The sequence below is a fragment of the Lytechinus pictus genome, chromosome 2 (genome assembly GCF_037042905.1).
Source record: "Lytechinus pictus isolate F3 Inbred chromosome 2, Lp3.0, whole genome shotgun sequence".
NCBI classification, from domain to species: Eukaryota; Metazoa; Echinodermata; class Echinoidea; order Temnopleuroida; family Toxopneustidae; genus Lytechinus; species Lytechinus pictus.
In genome coordinates, this window is record NC_087246.1 from 56068006 (window position 1) to 56083138 (window position 15133).

Genomic DNA, 15133 nt, shown 5'->3' on the forward strand with positions numbered 1-15133 from the left:
ACGGGAATCAACACACAAAAAAAGATATGTGTCATTTAATATCAAGACATAATTTTTTTTTTAATGGATTAATGTTAAACTGTCATGTACTCTTGTATTCCCTACTGACCAATTACAATGTGGATTTTTCCATTATGCTTCTTATCGGATAAAGTTACACTTATACGGAGAATTCGACTCCTGGTCAATTAAATGCCAGTATAGCTTGTTATTTTTTCTAAATAGCTCAATGAACGCTCAGGATTGTCTGGGTGCCGTTTCATTTTCTATACAGAAATTAACAGGTAATATAACAAAACACATTTTTATTTGTGGCTATTCTGATATTGGCTTCCTAAATTATAATTATGACTATTTCATTCTTATTTGAATATAATATAGGTTTACAACAGAAGAATCTGTCTCTCTCATTTTTACCGCCTTCTTTACCCTTCTTCTCGTTTCCTCGATTCACAAATGTATTATCCCTCTCTATCCTTTCTGCCAGAATATCAAAAAGGCTTTTGAAACTGGTTCTCCCATTCCCACTTATCTGTTTCCCCAATTTATTTTGTTTCGTTCACTTCTCTCCATTCCAAGCGCCCCCTGCACTTTCTAATATCTCGGTCACATTTGCTCTACGGCGGCCGTACGGCGAGTCGAAAACAGCCGTTTTATTCATTTTTATTCAAACCACCCATGTATAGCTGGTACAAAAAATGTTAAAACGGCTGTTTTTGACTCGCCGTACGGCCGCCGTAGGGTAAATGTGACCGAGGTATTAATGTTCGATTGCTTGATGCAATCAAACTCACACAATTGCAATTCACGCAATCAAAATAATTACTTCTTGTAAACCAAATAATGCTATCATACATGCAATCAAAGTCACGCACGATACAATCAAAATGAAGATCAACATTCCCCGCAGATATAAAACCACGACGGACACACAAAAGTTTGAAAGATAACTAACAAGATCCTATACCTTTATACGAGAAAGCACCAATAGGGATTGACAAGAGGGGATCATCGAAGGTATCATCGTGTACCCATGGGATAAGCTTCTCTCGGGATGAACTCCGCCGGGTCAACAGCTTGCCTCGAAGGTACCGCTTTCGAAACTTGGTGAACTTAAGGATCGACATCACACGCTCCTGATTTTCACCTTAAAATACGCGATCATCGAAGCCGAGGTCATTGATCATGGAGGACAGACATGCGATAACCGAATCCATAGATTCAGCAATTAAGGATCAATTATACAACACAAAACATCAGATCAATCCACGGAATTTATCTCCAGACCATCTTGCCTTTTACAGGCCAGTCACTCGACAATTTCCAGTCACATTTGACCACCTCAGTCACATTTTCCCTATGGCGGCCGTACGGCGAGTCGAAAACAGCCGTTTTATTCATTTTTAATCAAACCTATGTGTAGCTGGTACGAACAAAATAAAACGTCTGTTATCGACTAGCCGTACGGGCGCTTGAAATGTGATTGAGGTATCATGCAGTTAGAGACATTTTTTATTGACATGCAAATTCAAAACATTCCACTCTAGGAATGTAAAGGACAATAAATGATTATCATACACAGCCTTATCGACAATGGACGAGTGAAATCAGGGTCTTTGTTGTCGTTCTAAGAATGTAATGGACAATACTCGTTGCTGTCTCGACCAAAGAAGAGTGGATTCACTTCATGGTTGAACTCACATTAGTGACCTGAATCACGAGTCTCAAAAGACTTGTGAATCCATTGAAGAAGACGTCTCTGCGACGTTTAAGAGACGTCTCTGCGACGCACAGTGGGCCAGGAGTGAGCAAAAGTGCGCAAAAACTGGTTTTAGGCCATGATATAATTTTTCTTAATGTTCTAAGCAAAGATAAGATCCTCAAGAATATCTCCATACAATATTTTTTTTCGATTTATTTGTTCCATCTTATTCCATCAGGCTTAGGTGACAGGGTGATTTTGGGTTCCTAGTCAAAATATAAATTCCAGCATTATATGCTGTTATGACACTGGCACGATTTTGGGGTCCGAATAGTTGAGAACTAGTTCACGCTTCGGATCCTGCCACTCACGTCGTTCCATTTCGTGAAGTGTACGGGCCAGTGCTGAACGATGTTTGAAGTGTCGTGCCAAAATTTTAAAATTTATGAAATCCCGGCACGACAAATTTCGGGGATTATTGGCGTGAACTATTCGTAAATTGTGCGCAACATCGTCGGGCCCAGTCGTGCCATGGCACGAGTGGCACGCATTTCACGACTAGTTTACGACTAACGAACGGCAATTCATGGAGGTCGATTTTATGCTACATCAAGCTTGCCTCGAAAGTGTGAGTTTCTCCATCACTTTCTCCATCACACTTCCATTCGTTTTGTTTTCTAGATGAACTCATTAGTGGCAAAACTGCGCAACGTGGGCGATTTCGTAGAAAGTATTACTCGTATGGATAAGCCGTCAAAAAAAACAAGGCTGCGACATTGAATCGTTCCAATACGAGACATCTATTGAACTATTAAATAAAAATAATATAGTGAGAGAGACTTTCATTTTTTTTCTAAAAACGATTGTTAACCACTGTCTATAATAATACTGAGAAGGGGTTAAATAAATAAAGAAGAATACTTTAAACAAGCCTCTTTAACCCAGCATTTACAGAGGTCATTAGACATAACAACAGATTATGGCTACGGTCACAGCCCCCGACTTAGCCTGCTCGGCGAACGGGCGGCGATATTTTTTAAAGCCAATTTCGCACGGGCAGCAAGTGGCGGCCGTCCGGGCACCACTGGTTTTTGAGGTATATACAAAAAATAATAAAAGAAATCCCCTTCACCCTAAAAAAAATAGAAGTAATCGAGAAGAGAAATAAAAAGAAAGAGAAAGAGAAAGGGAAACAAGAAAGAACAGATGGATATCGCTTTGTTTGGGGGGGGGGGTGGATGAGGGGACTTTCTTGCGTTTCTTCATTTTTTTCCTTTTTTTGTTTCTTTTTCTTCTTTTCGTTTCTTTTAGTCTAGATGATCGGTGCAAAAACTAGCAAGAATTGTTCAGATTATGGTACAAGCATGAAATTTGGCTGACAGGTAGAGTAAAAGGTGCTGAACATTTTTAGCTGGGGGTGCCAACCTGATCTCTCCTAGTATAGCAACCGTTGCTAGGTAACGTATTTACCTTAGCAACCACCAATTTGGGGTGTAATCTCAATTTTAAAACTATATTTTGAGTTCTAAGCGCCAATTTCACAATAGCATATCAAGCAACATTCCAACTATGTATAGCAACAGTTGCTAAGCAAACTAAAGAAACTATAGATAATATTCCTGAATACAACATCTGGATATAATATTTTAATGAGAATATGGTTAGAACATCGGTCAAAGTATGAAACATGGAATTTAGAAAATATCTCATATATGTATATATATATATATATATATATATATATATAAGAGTTCAGATGCATTCTAAAAAAATATCTGCATAATAATCGTATATAGGTAACAAACCTAATTTCGGTGTAAGTAATTTCATAATTTTTCTTCATACTTTTTACTCATACGTGACACAGCTAACACACATAAAAAAAATCATTACTTGGTCATTAAATGTGCTTACTATTAAACAATTACATAGGATCTCTCCTGTTATGAAAATGAGACAGGGTATTGTAGTGGATGTAGCATCTGACACTGGGAAAGACACTGAACTTTGAGGGCAAACTGAAGGGAAGCTGAAATTTGATTGATATGAACTAATCGCTCCCAAATGACAAAGCTTCATTGTGATGTAATGTCGAGTAATGCCCACACACTTACTTGTCAGTATGGTTTTGATATTACACACTAAGAAATAAAGGTTCAAAATTGAACCCCGAAAGGGTGATGCAAAATCAGCACCCTATGGGTTCAAAAATTGAACCCCTGGTTGGGGTTCATTTTTGCACCCTGCGGGTTCAAAACTGCATCCCTAAATTTTAAATTGAACCCCTAGGGGTGCAGTTTTGAACTCGCAGGGTGCAAAAAAGAACCCCAACCAGGGGTTCAATTTTTGAACCCATAGGGTGCTGATTTTGCATCAACCTTTCGGGGTTCAATTTTGAACCTTTATTTCTTAGTGTGTATTGACTGACTTGAATAGCATGTACAGTAGGCCTGAAACAGCCTGAAGCATCATTGACTGTATGTGCACTGCATATAGCATACACAGTAGACCTGAAACAGCCTGAAGCATCATTGACTGTATGTGCACTGTATATAGCACGCACAGTAGACCTGAAACAGCCTGAATCATCATTGACGGTATGTGCACTGTATAAAGCATGCACAGTAGACCTGAAACAGCCTGAAGCATCATTGACTGTATGTGCACTGTATAAAGCATGCACAGTAGACCTGAAACAGCCTGAAGCATCATTGACTGTATGTGCACTGTATATAGCATGCACAGTAGACCTGAAACAGCCTGAAGCATCATTGACTGTATGTGCACTGTATATAGCATGCACAGTAGACCTGAAACAGCCTGAAGCATCATTGACTGTATGTGCACTGTATATAGCATGCACAGTAGACCTGAAACAGCCCCAATCATCATTGACTGCACGTTCCCTGTATAGCATTTCAGCATGGACAGCAGACATGAAACAGCCCCAGCATCGTTGACTGTACGTGTACTACTTTTGAATATGTAACGAAGCAGTACATTTGGTGATTATATAACACAATCTTTTGATAGACATTAATATCTCTGTAGGCCTTATTGACACTAATTACTAACGCTGCATCCTACAATCATGAAGATGAAGCAGTAGACTGCAATATATTGCATATTGTACCAGATCATCAAAAAGTATGGTTGGAAAATAGAAAGCAGTGTAAAGGTGTTGGTTAAGCTTCAGACCCGCTTGAGATTACTTCTTTCATTACCCATAGTTTCAGCATCTTAGTTTACTTAAGTTTTAGAAGGAATTGCCACTGCATGTATCTTTTTTTATTTGAATATAATGCTGGGTAGTAGAATCATTTGCATAATTTACAGATATTTTTACAATAATTTATAGATGATATAAAGATAAATAATGGAAAACTGTACATTTTCCAATAGCTTGGGACTTCGGGTACGATTGGAGCGAATGAATCGAACGTACATTTAATGTGTCGCACACGCCTTCTAAAACTCGAACAAATATATTGTCAAAAAATTAAGTTAAGACTGTCTTGGTTAATCATAAGTAGGGGAAAGCAGAGCCACTGTGGATCATGCATTATGCTCGACAAAGAATATTAGAAGCAACAGAGGAATACATCAAGAAGGTTACAGTCATCATCCTACTCGATGGGAAGATGAATTTTTCATCTATCGAAAGTGTAAGAAACATTTCTCACCATAAGGACATTATATTGCGAGATAATGATAGCGCCATCAGCAGAATCATTTCTATCTGATTTGGACATGCCAAGAAGTATTGGAGGCATATGGAAGGAAGAAGCATATCAGAACTTAATGCTACTGTTCGGAGGCCGAGTATGGGTCACGTCCAGCCAACCTGATATTACAAGTGCTTCACATGTATGTGACAAAGTCAGCTGCGCATAGTCCTGCAAGATCTTTTAAGTCATGATAGATTTTGAAGCTGCAGGGATCCCATTCAAAACACCTGCAATCGGAACTGACAGGTCAAAATCAACTTCTGCAAGAGCTTTCAAGTCATGATATATCACGGAGCTGCAGGATCCAGGCCAACACGCCTGAAACAGAACTGACAGGTCTAAATCAACTCTTGCGAGATCTTTGACGTGATGATGAATCATGGAGCTGCAGGATCGATCCAGGTTAAAACATCTGGAAACAGAACAGACAGGTCCACATCAACTTCTGCAGGATTTAGTTGTGATAGATCAATTATATAGCTGCAGGATCCAGGCCAACATGCCTCGAAACGGAACTGAATGGTCTAAATTAACTTCTGCAGAAGTCAAGATAGATTATGTAGCTGCAGGATCCAGGCCAACACGTCTGGAAACGGAACCCAATGATCCAAATCAACTAACAGACCTGACCTGTCCAAATCAACTCTTGCGATATCTTTGACGTGATGATAAATCCTGGAGCTGCAGGATTGATCCAGGTCAAAACAACTGGAAACAGAACAGACAGGTCCACATCAACTTCTGCAGGATTGAGTCGTCATTGATCAATCATATAGCTGTAGGATCCAGGCCAACATGCCTCGAAATGGAACTGACAGGTCTAAATCAACTCTGGCAAGATCTTTCGCTTCATGATAGATCCCGGAGCTGCGCAGGATTGATCCAAGAGACGGAACTGACAAGTCCAAATCAACTCCTGCACGTGGCATTAGGTCCGGGAACAGCATGGAGAACTAATATGATCTTCATTGCAGGCTACGGAAGGGAGGGGTAAAACCAAGGCCTTTCAAGCGACCGACTTTACTGTTAGCAAGGGATAAAATGGTATCCATGCAAGCACTCATTTGGAAATTACATTCTAGCGAGATTTTGGTGTTTGAAATGATTTTAAACTTAGTTGACTAAATCAATTCTTGGCGGTCATTCGTTCACCTCTCCAAGATCAGAGATGTTTAGGTTGTAAGAACCCATGACCTCCTGGTGAGCTCTTGTCACCGTTCTTCTACAAGAGTGACCTCTCGTTAAATGATTATTTTGTGGAATTCTTTCCAAGGGCATTTGTAGGTATACAGGGTCTTAAATGAGATTAATAGGGCCCCCTTGCAAAATAGTTCGCCACAAATTTCCAGTATGTCAACAGTTTCTAGACTTTTAATTCTCGATGATACAAGTGTCGATCAATTCTACCTTTATTGTCAGATAAGTAATCATGAGGTCTGTTATCATTCAATGATAAGTATGTACCGTTTACTATGAAAGACACCAAATAATTTAATCAATGATTGATCTTTTACATAATTATGTTTAGGTTAATCCCTAATAATTATGGTTTCCAAATGGAGAAAGGTTGGTTTTAAGGTGAGTTTTCTAACATGCAACAAGTATGATTATGTCAATGATATGGGATCCATAGACATCGTTTTGGGAAATAGAAAACATATCATGCGGTAGTTTAATTTGTGCAAGGCAAGGCTTTACGTTTTTTAAGCATCTGCTAGTATTAGTACCTCTTAAACACCATACGGCATTTAACAATCAGTTGCAGAAAACACGTAACTTAACAAATGGTACTTATCATGGGCGGGTATACATGGTATACAGTCATGTTCCTGGGTTGTTGTGATTAGTGTATTAGTGCTTGTGGTGTGGTGGCTCATATAAATTATAATCATAAAAACACCCTAGAAGTATTGGTTACTGATGAAAAATGTTACCTAGCAACCGTTGCTTTGGTGCTCATTGGGTCTACCTATGGAAACATTCATCACATAAGGAATTTATGGGCCAAAATTAATTTCTGAGCTCTTCTGAGTAAATTATAATGATCTGAACTATGATAGAGAATTGTTGCTATCGAAAAAGGTCCCTTAACAACCGTTGCTATGAATAAATTGATCAAAACTGTTGTGATACAAAGAAATATGCTTTAGACTAAAATTTATGTGACATATTGCTTTTGAAAGCCCAATAAAGCTCAGTTACTAAAATAGATATGTTACCTAGTAACCGTTGCTATATTTGGGAAACTCACGTTGGCACTCCCTTCTAAAAATGATTAGAATAACTTACTCTACATTTGTGCCAATTTTCATGCTTGTACCATTTTCTGAACAGTTTTTTTTTCACCGATCACCTCGAATATTTTCGGTTTATTTTTTGTTTCCTTTTTCTTTCTCTTTTTTTTGAGGGGGGGGGGGGTGGGGGAAGGGATTTTGTTTTTCGTTGTCCTTTATTTTTCCGTTTCAGGAATTTCGACCAGTGTCCAGGAAGCCCTAGCTATATGGGACCTTTCGCTAACTTCACGGACGCTAATATTAGGGTCCCCTAACACAAAAGGTAACGCCTAATCATACACTTGATTTTTAAGATTGATTGTACAATATAGTCAATAGAATCAAACGTAGAAAACTGCTCTACAATCAATGCTAAGCTTTGTGTTACAGGGGGTTACAGGCCCTACAGATCTGCTTTTCCTGTGCAAAATTCTTTCCCGCGACACCCACACCATACATGCATGTACATTACGACTGATGGCTGGAGATATTCGAAATGCATGACCTACAATAGATTATGACATGGATAAGAAAGTGGTTTTTCAAACAAATCGAGTACATATTGAGTGAGGAAAAAGTTACTGGATTAAGGCTTAGATATAGATCATTACAGTCCATCGAATCGATATTGCATTTAATGTGGATTATTGGTGGATCTCTGGCAATTGATTCCATGGGTCAACCTCTCCAGCAGAAACCATTTCGCATGCGTTGATTACGTACACAGCATGTATACGTCTGAACAAGGAGTTACCTTGGTCTGAACACGTACCAGCCGAAATTTCTTTTGTTTACTCCTACACAAACGATATGCCTCTAGCACACAATGTAATGGGCATTATGTTTTACTTTCCCCAGAAATGGGGGATTAGATTCGAATTCCCGGGGGGACCACTTCCATTGATGAGTGGATACCTGGCACGACCATGCGGTTTCGAAAAGCACCCTATTAAAGGGAAGCAAGGCTTTTCCAGATTATGAAAATGCATCTCTTAACAAGTTTTAGCTTGTGAAACCCTACAAGTATTGAAAACATATCCTCCTTTCAGTATTTTAAACATCGTTTTTGACACCCTTATAACGTTACATAGGCCTATACGTAACGTACTTGCCCACTCTTTCCCTTTTTATGCGTGGTCGCGCCTGGTATCCACTCGTCAATGGAAGTGAGCCCCTCGGGCGGCCTCTCGAGCTCTGGGAGGAACCAAATGTGGCATTGGAAAGTCGTCCTAAATAGGATATATCGCTGTTACCATAGTAGCAACCAGAATTTTGCACACGAAACGCAGATTGAATGTTTCCGTTCCAGATGCGAAACGAAAAAAAATCTCATGTCACACAATTTGCATTGCAGGACAAAGTTTTACGACGATGACGACGGGCCCAAAAGTCTCTTCCAAAATCAACTACCGTCGCAAATAAGCGTTCGCATTCTCCAACGAAAGGTCGGGAATATGTACCTCTGGACGGACACGAGCGCCACTGTCAAGCAGTAGTCCTGAACTGCAGCTTGTGCCATGCGCAAACTATTCGTGAAGTGCGTAAACTAGTCGTGAATTGCTCGAGCATCAATGCGTGAAGTACACGTGCCCGTGTCAGTGGGAAGGCACGGTCACGCTGCGACGCGCACCAATTCGTGAACATATCGTGACCTACTCGTGAACTCGACGTATTAAAACTAAGCTTTTCGTGAACCATTCGTGGCACTTCGTGAAAGTCGTGGCATGGCGCGCACTGCCACGTACTGGCACGCATCCTCCCTGATCGTCCCGATGAGTTCACGAACAGTTTGCCAATGCGTTAGACATGTTTATACGAGTGCAGATGACAATTGCAATATCTAATCCTAACGAAATTATTTACTTTTGAACAGACAGTGTTTATCGTTCCTGGTGCTCGCAACGTCTGTTAAACGAGATATATAATCATGTTGTACTAAAACATCCCGTTTTCAAGTCAATGTACACCAGATATATTTCCTCGCACTTCGAGTTATTGTTTTATGTAGTGACATATGCTTCTTTTTCATGATTACTTAAAGTAATTGCCCCCTTTTGAGGTATGAATATAAAACATTTCCAGTCCGTGCTTACGTTTGCATTAGTGGGTTGATGAGATCAGGGGCAGATCCAGGAATTCTCGAAGGGGGGGGGGCACATTTTCCCGAGGAAAAAATTGACAAGCAAAAAAAAAAGTTTTAACCCAAAATTAAGGGGATTTTGTCCACGAAAAAATTTGGCAAGCAAAAAAAAAGGGGTCTTCAAAAGGGGGGGGGGCACACTTCTGTTTTAACGGCATTAATACATTACAAATTTTAATTGTGCCTCTCAAAGGGGGGGGGGTGGCACGGGCCGGCTGCGTCCCCCCCCCCCCTTGGATCCGCCAGTGGGTGAGATACTTCTGCTTTTCATGAATTCCTAAAATCAGCAAAGCAATTAACATGTCCCCTTTTCTGATCTGAATATCAACAATTTTCAACTCGCGCTTCGCGCTCGCAGTATTTGTTCAGTGAGATACATATCCGTATAATGGCACAGTCCTTAAAATGTCTCTATTAGGTCAGTATACCTGGCAATTTAGCGCGCGCCAACTAAATGACTCAAAATTTTTGCTGGTGACCCAAGGTACGCCACTGTTTTGCTTTGTGCTACAAGTAATACAGTTTAGTTTAGTTTGGGTTAGTTTACTTGTTTCGTGTCTTTTTGGGGTTTTGTATTGCTTCTTTTCTCTTGTGGTTTGTGGTTATAAATGACACTCATGAAAATACAGATAACCAATAATTAGAGGGGAAGTTTGCAAGGATTACTGAATATCGAGATAGAAATGAGAAGATGTCCGGATTATGCATGAAAGATAAACTCGTCATCTTTTTATTAATATTTTACGTGTATCCAGGGGTAATGGGGTATTTTGATGGGGGTGAGGGCAAGAAAAATCCAGGTGACGCCCTTCTCAACTGAATCGAAGTATTATTATAGCTTCGTCTTTTTTTTATACCCTCTCTCTTATTTCAATATACTCAGTCATAAATAAATAAATAGTCTACAAAATGACTTTTGAGAAGCGATAATTTATCCAGTAATTCATTCAGGTGAGAAACGAAGTTTTATATCAGCCTTATTTGAAAAAAAAGTAAATTTGTGATTTGTTAATCAATGGGTTGAATAATGCGTGTTAAGATGTACAAGAAAAGTCTCAATTAAGCTCAGGAGCATACTCTTCCATTATACCAGTATTCACTAATCTATTAATAGTAGCCAGCAAAACCCATATTGATTTATAAAAGATACTGTATGTATTTCATGGTAAATAATGACGAGTGAAGATAAACATGTGGATGAGGATGAAGCATGACAGCAACTGAAGTATGACTATACATGTGGTTCAAACTTGCACCCTGCAGCCAGCCGTGGGTATGGGCAGGCGCGGTGGCGAGTTAAAGTTGCAACAGTGCTCGATTAATTGCTCTGCACCTTTTCTCGCAAAGTTGCACCTTTCCTCCACCCATATTTCTTATAGTGTGTATGTATTTCATAGTAAATAATGACGAGTGAAAATAAACTTATTTATTTCCAAATGACTGAAAGTTTTTACTACATTCAGCGGCCTCGTTAGCGCAGTAGGCAGCGCGTCAGTCTCATAATCTGAAGGTCGTGAGTTCGATCCTCACACGGGGCAGGCTGCTAACATTTTTTCTCGCCTGCATATAGCAGAGCAAAACGAGAGGCGCCGCTTTCCGACGGCGGCGGTGGCGTCAACATCAAATCTTAACATAAAGGTGATGTTTTTGAAATGTCATCATAACTTAAAAAGTATATGAACCTAGTTCATGAAACTTGAACATAAGGGTAATCAAGTATTACGTAACACGCTGCCTTGGTTTCAGGTCACATGACCAAGGTCAAAGATCATTTAGGGTCAATGAACTTAGACCATGTTGGGGGAATCAATATCGAAATCTTAACCTTTTCCCGCAAAGTTGCACCTTTCTTGCAGCCCTACTTCTTAGTGTGAATGTATGGTAAATAATGACGAGTGAAGATAAACTTATTTATTTCCAAATGACAAAGTTTTTACTAGATTCAGCGGCCTCGTTAGCGCAGTATGCAGCGCGTCAGTCTCATAATCTGAAGGTCGTGAGTTCGATCCTCACACGGGGCAGGCTGCTAACATTTTTGTCTCGCCTGCATAGCAAAGCAAAACGAGAGGCGCCGCTTTTCCGCGGCGGCGGTGGCGTCAACATCAAATCTTAAACTAAGGTGAAGTTTTTGAAATGTCATCATAACTTAGAAAATACAGTGCGTTTCAGAAAAAAGGTAATCCAAATTTAGAGGGTTGGTATTCGAATTGTATTTAATTCTGTGAAATTATTCTTCATGGATGTAAAAAAGAAACTCATCCGCTTTCCATTGATACCTTATTTGTACCATTTGTGCCACACATGACCGAATTAAGTGATGTTGAAGACAACAGGTGCAGGTACCACTTTTTCCAAGTTTTCGAAAACTTGATGAAAGGGCAGATGACGATATGAATACTTTCATCGATGCCTGAGCTGGCAAAAAAATCTTGATTGGACCTTTTTCTTCCAAAGGAGTGTAAGTGGGTAAATGTACTTGCAAATGATTAACCAGGAGATCGTACCACAGTCGTTGGACCAACTTTTGAGAGGCAGGTTCGAGGAGTATACCTGCATCTTTGGTGGATTCAGGACTAGCACTCTTGTCCTTCGATCCAACATCGTTCGAGATAGACTCAAAGAACTCTTTGGACTTGCCCTCAACCATGACGTAGAATGGCCATCAAGATCCCCTGACCTCGATCGCGCCCTGAGATTATTTCCTTTGGGGAAACTTAGAAATAATAAGGTATTTGTAATTCCTCCTCAAGGTCTTGATGATTTGCAGGGCCGAATTCGACATGAGGTGGATGCTTCTTGTGCAATGATCCGGCAATGGTAAGACGAGCTGTCCAAGCAAGGAGCTTTTAACACATATCCTTAATTCCTCCACGCTACCGGTTTTGTGTGCAAAGGAGAAGAGGACATGTTGAAGGTGTGGGTGAATAAGATATCAACATTTCAATCATCATTTTTAGAGGAATGACTTGACTCTTCTTTCCAAAAAATAACTTTTTACATTTTATTCTATCAAGCAACCATTTTACCCACTTGACCAAAACTTGGAAAAAGCGGTACCTGTACCTGTTGTCTTCAACATCAATTAACTCGGTCATACCTGGTGCAAATGGTACAAATAGGGTATCAATGGAAAGCGGATGAGTTTCTCCTTCATATCCATGCAGAATAATTTCAGAAAATTAAATAAGATCCGATTATCGGCCCTCTAGATTTGGATTACCTTTTTCTGAAACGCACTGTATATGAACCTAGTTCATGAAACTTGGACATAAGTATTACTGAACAGCCTGCCTGAGTTTCTAGTCACATGACTAAGGTCATTTAGGGTCAATGAACTTTGGCCAAGTTGGGGGTATATGTCGAATTACCATCATAATTTTGATAGTTTATGGACCTGGTTCATGAAACTTAGACATAAGAGTAATCAAGTATCACTGAACATCCTGTGTGAATTTCAGGTCACATGAACAAGGTCAAAGGTCGTTTAAGGTCAATGAACTTTGGCCATGTTGGGGGTATTTGTTGAATTACCATCATAATTATGTAAGTTTATTAGTCTAGTTAATAACACTTGGACATAAGAGTGATCAAGTATCAGTGACAAGTCTTAGGTCGCATCATCAAGGTCAAATGTCTTACATTGTCAATGAACGTATAGTATTGTATCATTATATGAATTGTTTTTTTGTGTGTAAATAATTATTTTATAGTAGTTTTCAAAGTCAGCACTGCTGCTATATTGAATTGCGTGATGCAGGTGAGACTGCCAAAGGTGCTCCACTTTTTCTTAAACTTAATTTTCCGAAAACAATCATGATAACCGTAACATGTTCATAAAACATGCGAATTATGCTTCTTTTTTTTATTCACTAACAAAAACTTACGATTTCTACGTATTCTATATTATGTTCACAGACCCTATAAGGTCTCTACATGCGACATTATTTAGGCTCAATTTTGCAATTAAAAGTACAATTTTACTGCCATTACACGTATACAAGATTCACACTGGTACGCACACGCAAACAATTTTTTGGGGTCTTTTTTACTGCCGGGCAGGTTGAACTTTGCAATCATGTTGATGAGGATAAGTTCAAACTTGCACCCTGCCGCCATCCGCCGTGGCGAGTGAAAGTTGTAATTTGCCTTTCTTGCACCCCTACTTCTTAGTGTGAATGTATTTCATGATAAATAATGGCGAGTGAATATAAACTTATTTATTTCCAAATGATTGAAAGTTTTTACTACATTCAGCGGCCTCGTTAGCGCAGTAGGCAGCGCGTCAGTCTCATAATCTGAAGGTCGTGAGTTCGATCCTCACACGGGGCAGGCTGCTAACATTTTTGTCTCGTCTGCATATAGCAAAGCAAAACGAGAGGCGCCGCTTTTCCGACGGCGGTGGTAGCGTCAACATCAAATCTTAACCTAAGGTGAAGTTTTTGAAATGTCATCATAACTTATAAAATATATGAACCTAGTTCATGAAACTTGGACATTAGTATTACTGAACATCCTGCCTGAATTTTCATTTCATTTTCATTTCAAATAAATATTTATTTTCCTCCATTTTACAAAATTTCTTCATTTTTGTTAACAAGAATTCATATGAAATCAATTTCCATAAAGAATATAGATATATTTCTAGTCACATGACTAAGGTCAAAGGTCATTTAGGGTCAATGAACTTTGGCAATGTTGGGGGTATTTGTTGAATTACCATCATAATTATGTAAGCGTATTAGTCTAGTTAATAAAACTTAGACATGAGAGTAATCAAGTATCATTGCACATCCTGTGAGAGTTTCAGGTCACATGACCAAGGTCAAATGTCAATGGACTTTGGCCATGTTGGGAGTACTTGTTGAATAGCCATCATAACTCTGAAAGTGTATAGAACTTGTTCGTAGAACTTGGACATAAGAGTAATCAAGTATCACTGAACATCTCATGCGAGTTCCAGGTCACACGACTAAAGTCAGAGGTCATTTAAGGTAATTGAACTTGGCCATTTTGATGGTAATTATTAGATGAAATGAAAGATTGCTGTCATAACTGAAAACAATTTTAGATATAGTTTATAAAATGTGGATATAAGGTTAATCGAGGTTCAGGTCACATGACTAAAGTCAAAGGTCATTTAAGGTCATTGAACTTTGGCCATTTTGGAGGTAATTATTAGATTGCTGTCATAATTGTAAACAATTTTAGATACAGTTTATAAAATGTGGATATAAGGTTAATCAAGTATCAATGACAAGTCTTAGGTCGCATGATCAAGGTCAAAATTGTA

General features: G+C 39.2%; 1 protein-coding gene and 3 non-coding genes across 4 annotated transcripts in view; 3 read left to right on the top strand and 1 right to left on the bottom strand.

The window, feature by feature from the left end:
- The window catches only part of LOC129277395 (carbonic anhydrase-related protein-like), a 41531-nt gene extending 40200 nt beyond the window's left edge, over positions 1 to 1331 (bottom strand). Inside the window, exon 1 of the mRNA XM_064095215.1 lies at positions 968 to 1331. Within this exon, the coding sequence (XP_063951285.1) occupies positions 968 to 1127 (160 nt within the window). The 5' untranslated portion in view covers positions 1128 to 1331. The remainder of the gene's footprint in view (positions 1 to 967) is intronic.
- A 9977-nt stretch (positions 1332 to 11308) lies between these two features.
- Positions 11309 to 11381, top strand: TRNAM-CAU (transfer RNA methionine (anticodon CAU)). Its single transcript has one exon. It is a non-coding gene; the product is annotated as a tRNA-Met (tRNA).
- Positions 11382 to 11791: 410 nt separating this feature from the next.
- Positions 11792 to 11864, top strand: TRNAM-CAU (transfer RNA methionine (anticodon CAU)). Its single transcript has one exon. It is a non-coding gene; the product is annotated as a tRNA-Met (tRNA).
- A 2235-nt stretch (positions 11865 to 14099) lies between these two features.
- TRNAM-CAU (transfer RNA methionine (anticodon CAU)) lies at positions 14100 to 14172 on the top strand. Its single transcript has one exon. It is a non-coding gene; the product is annotated as a tRNA-Met (tRNA).
- Positions 14173 to 15133: the final 961 nt, after the last annotated feature.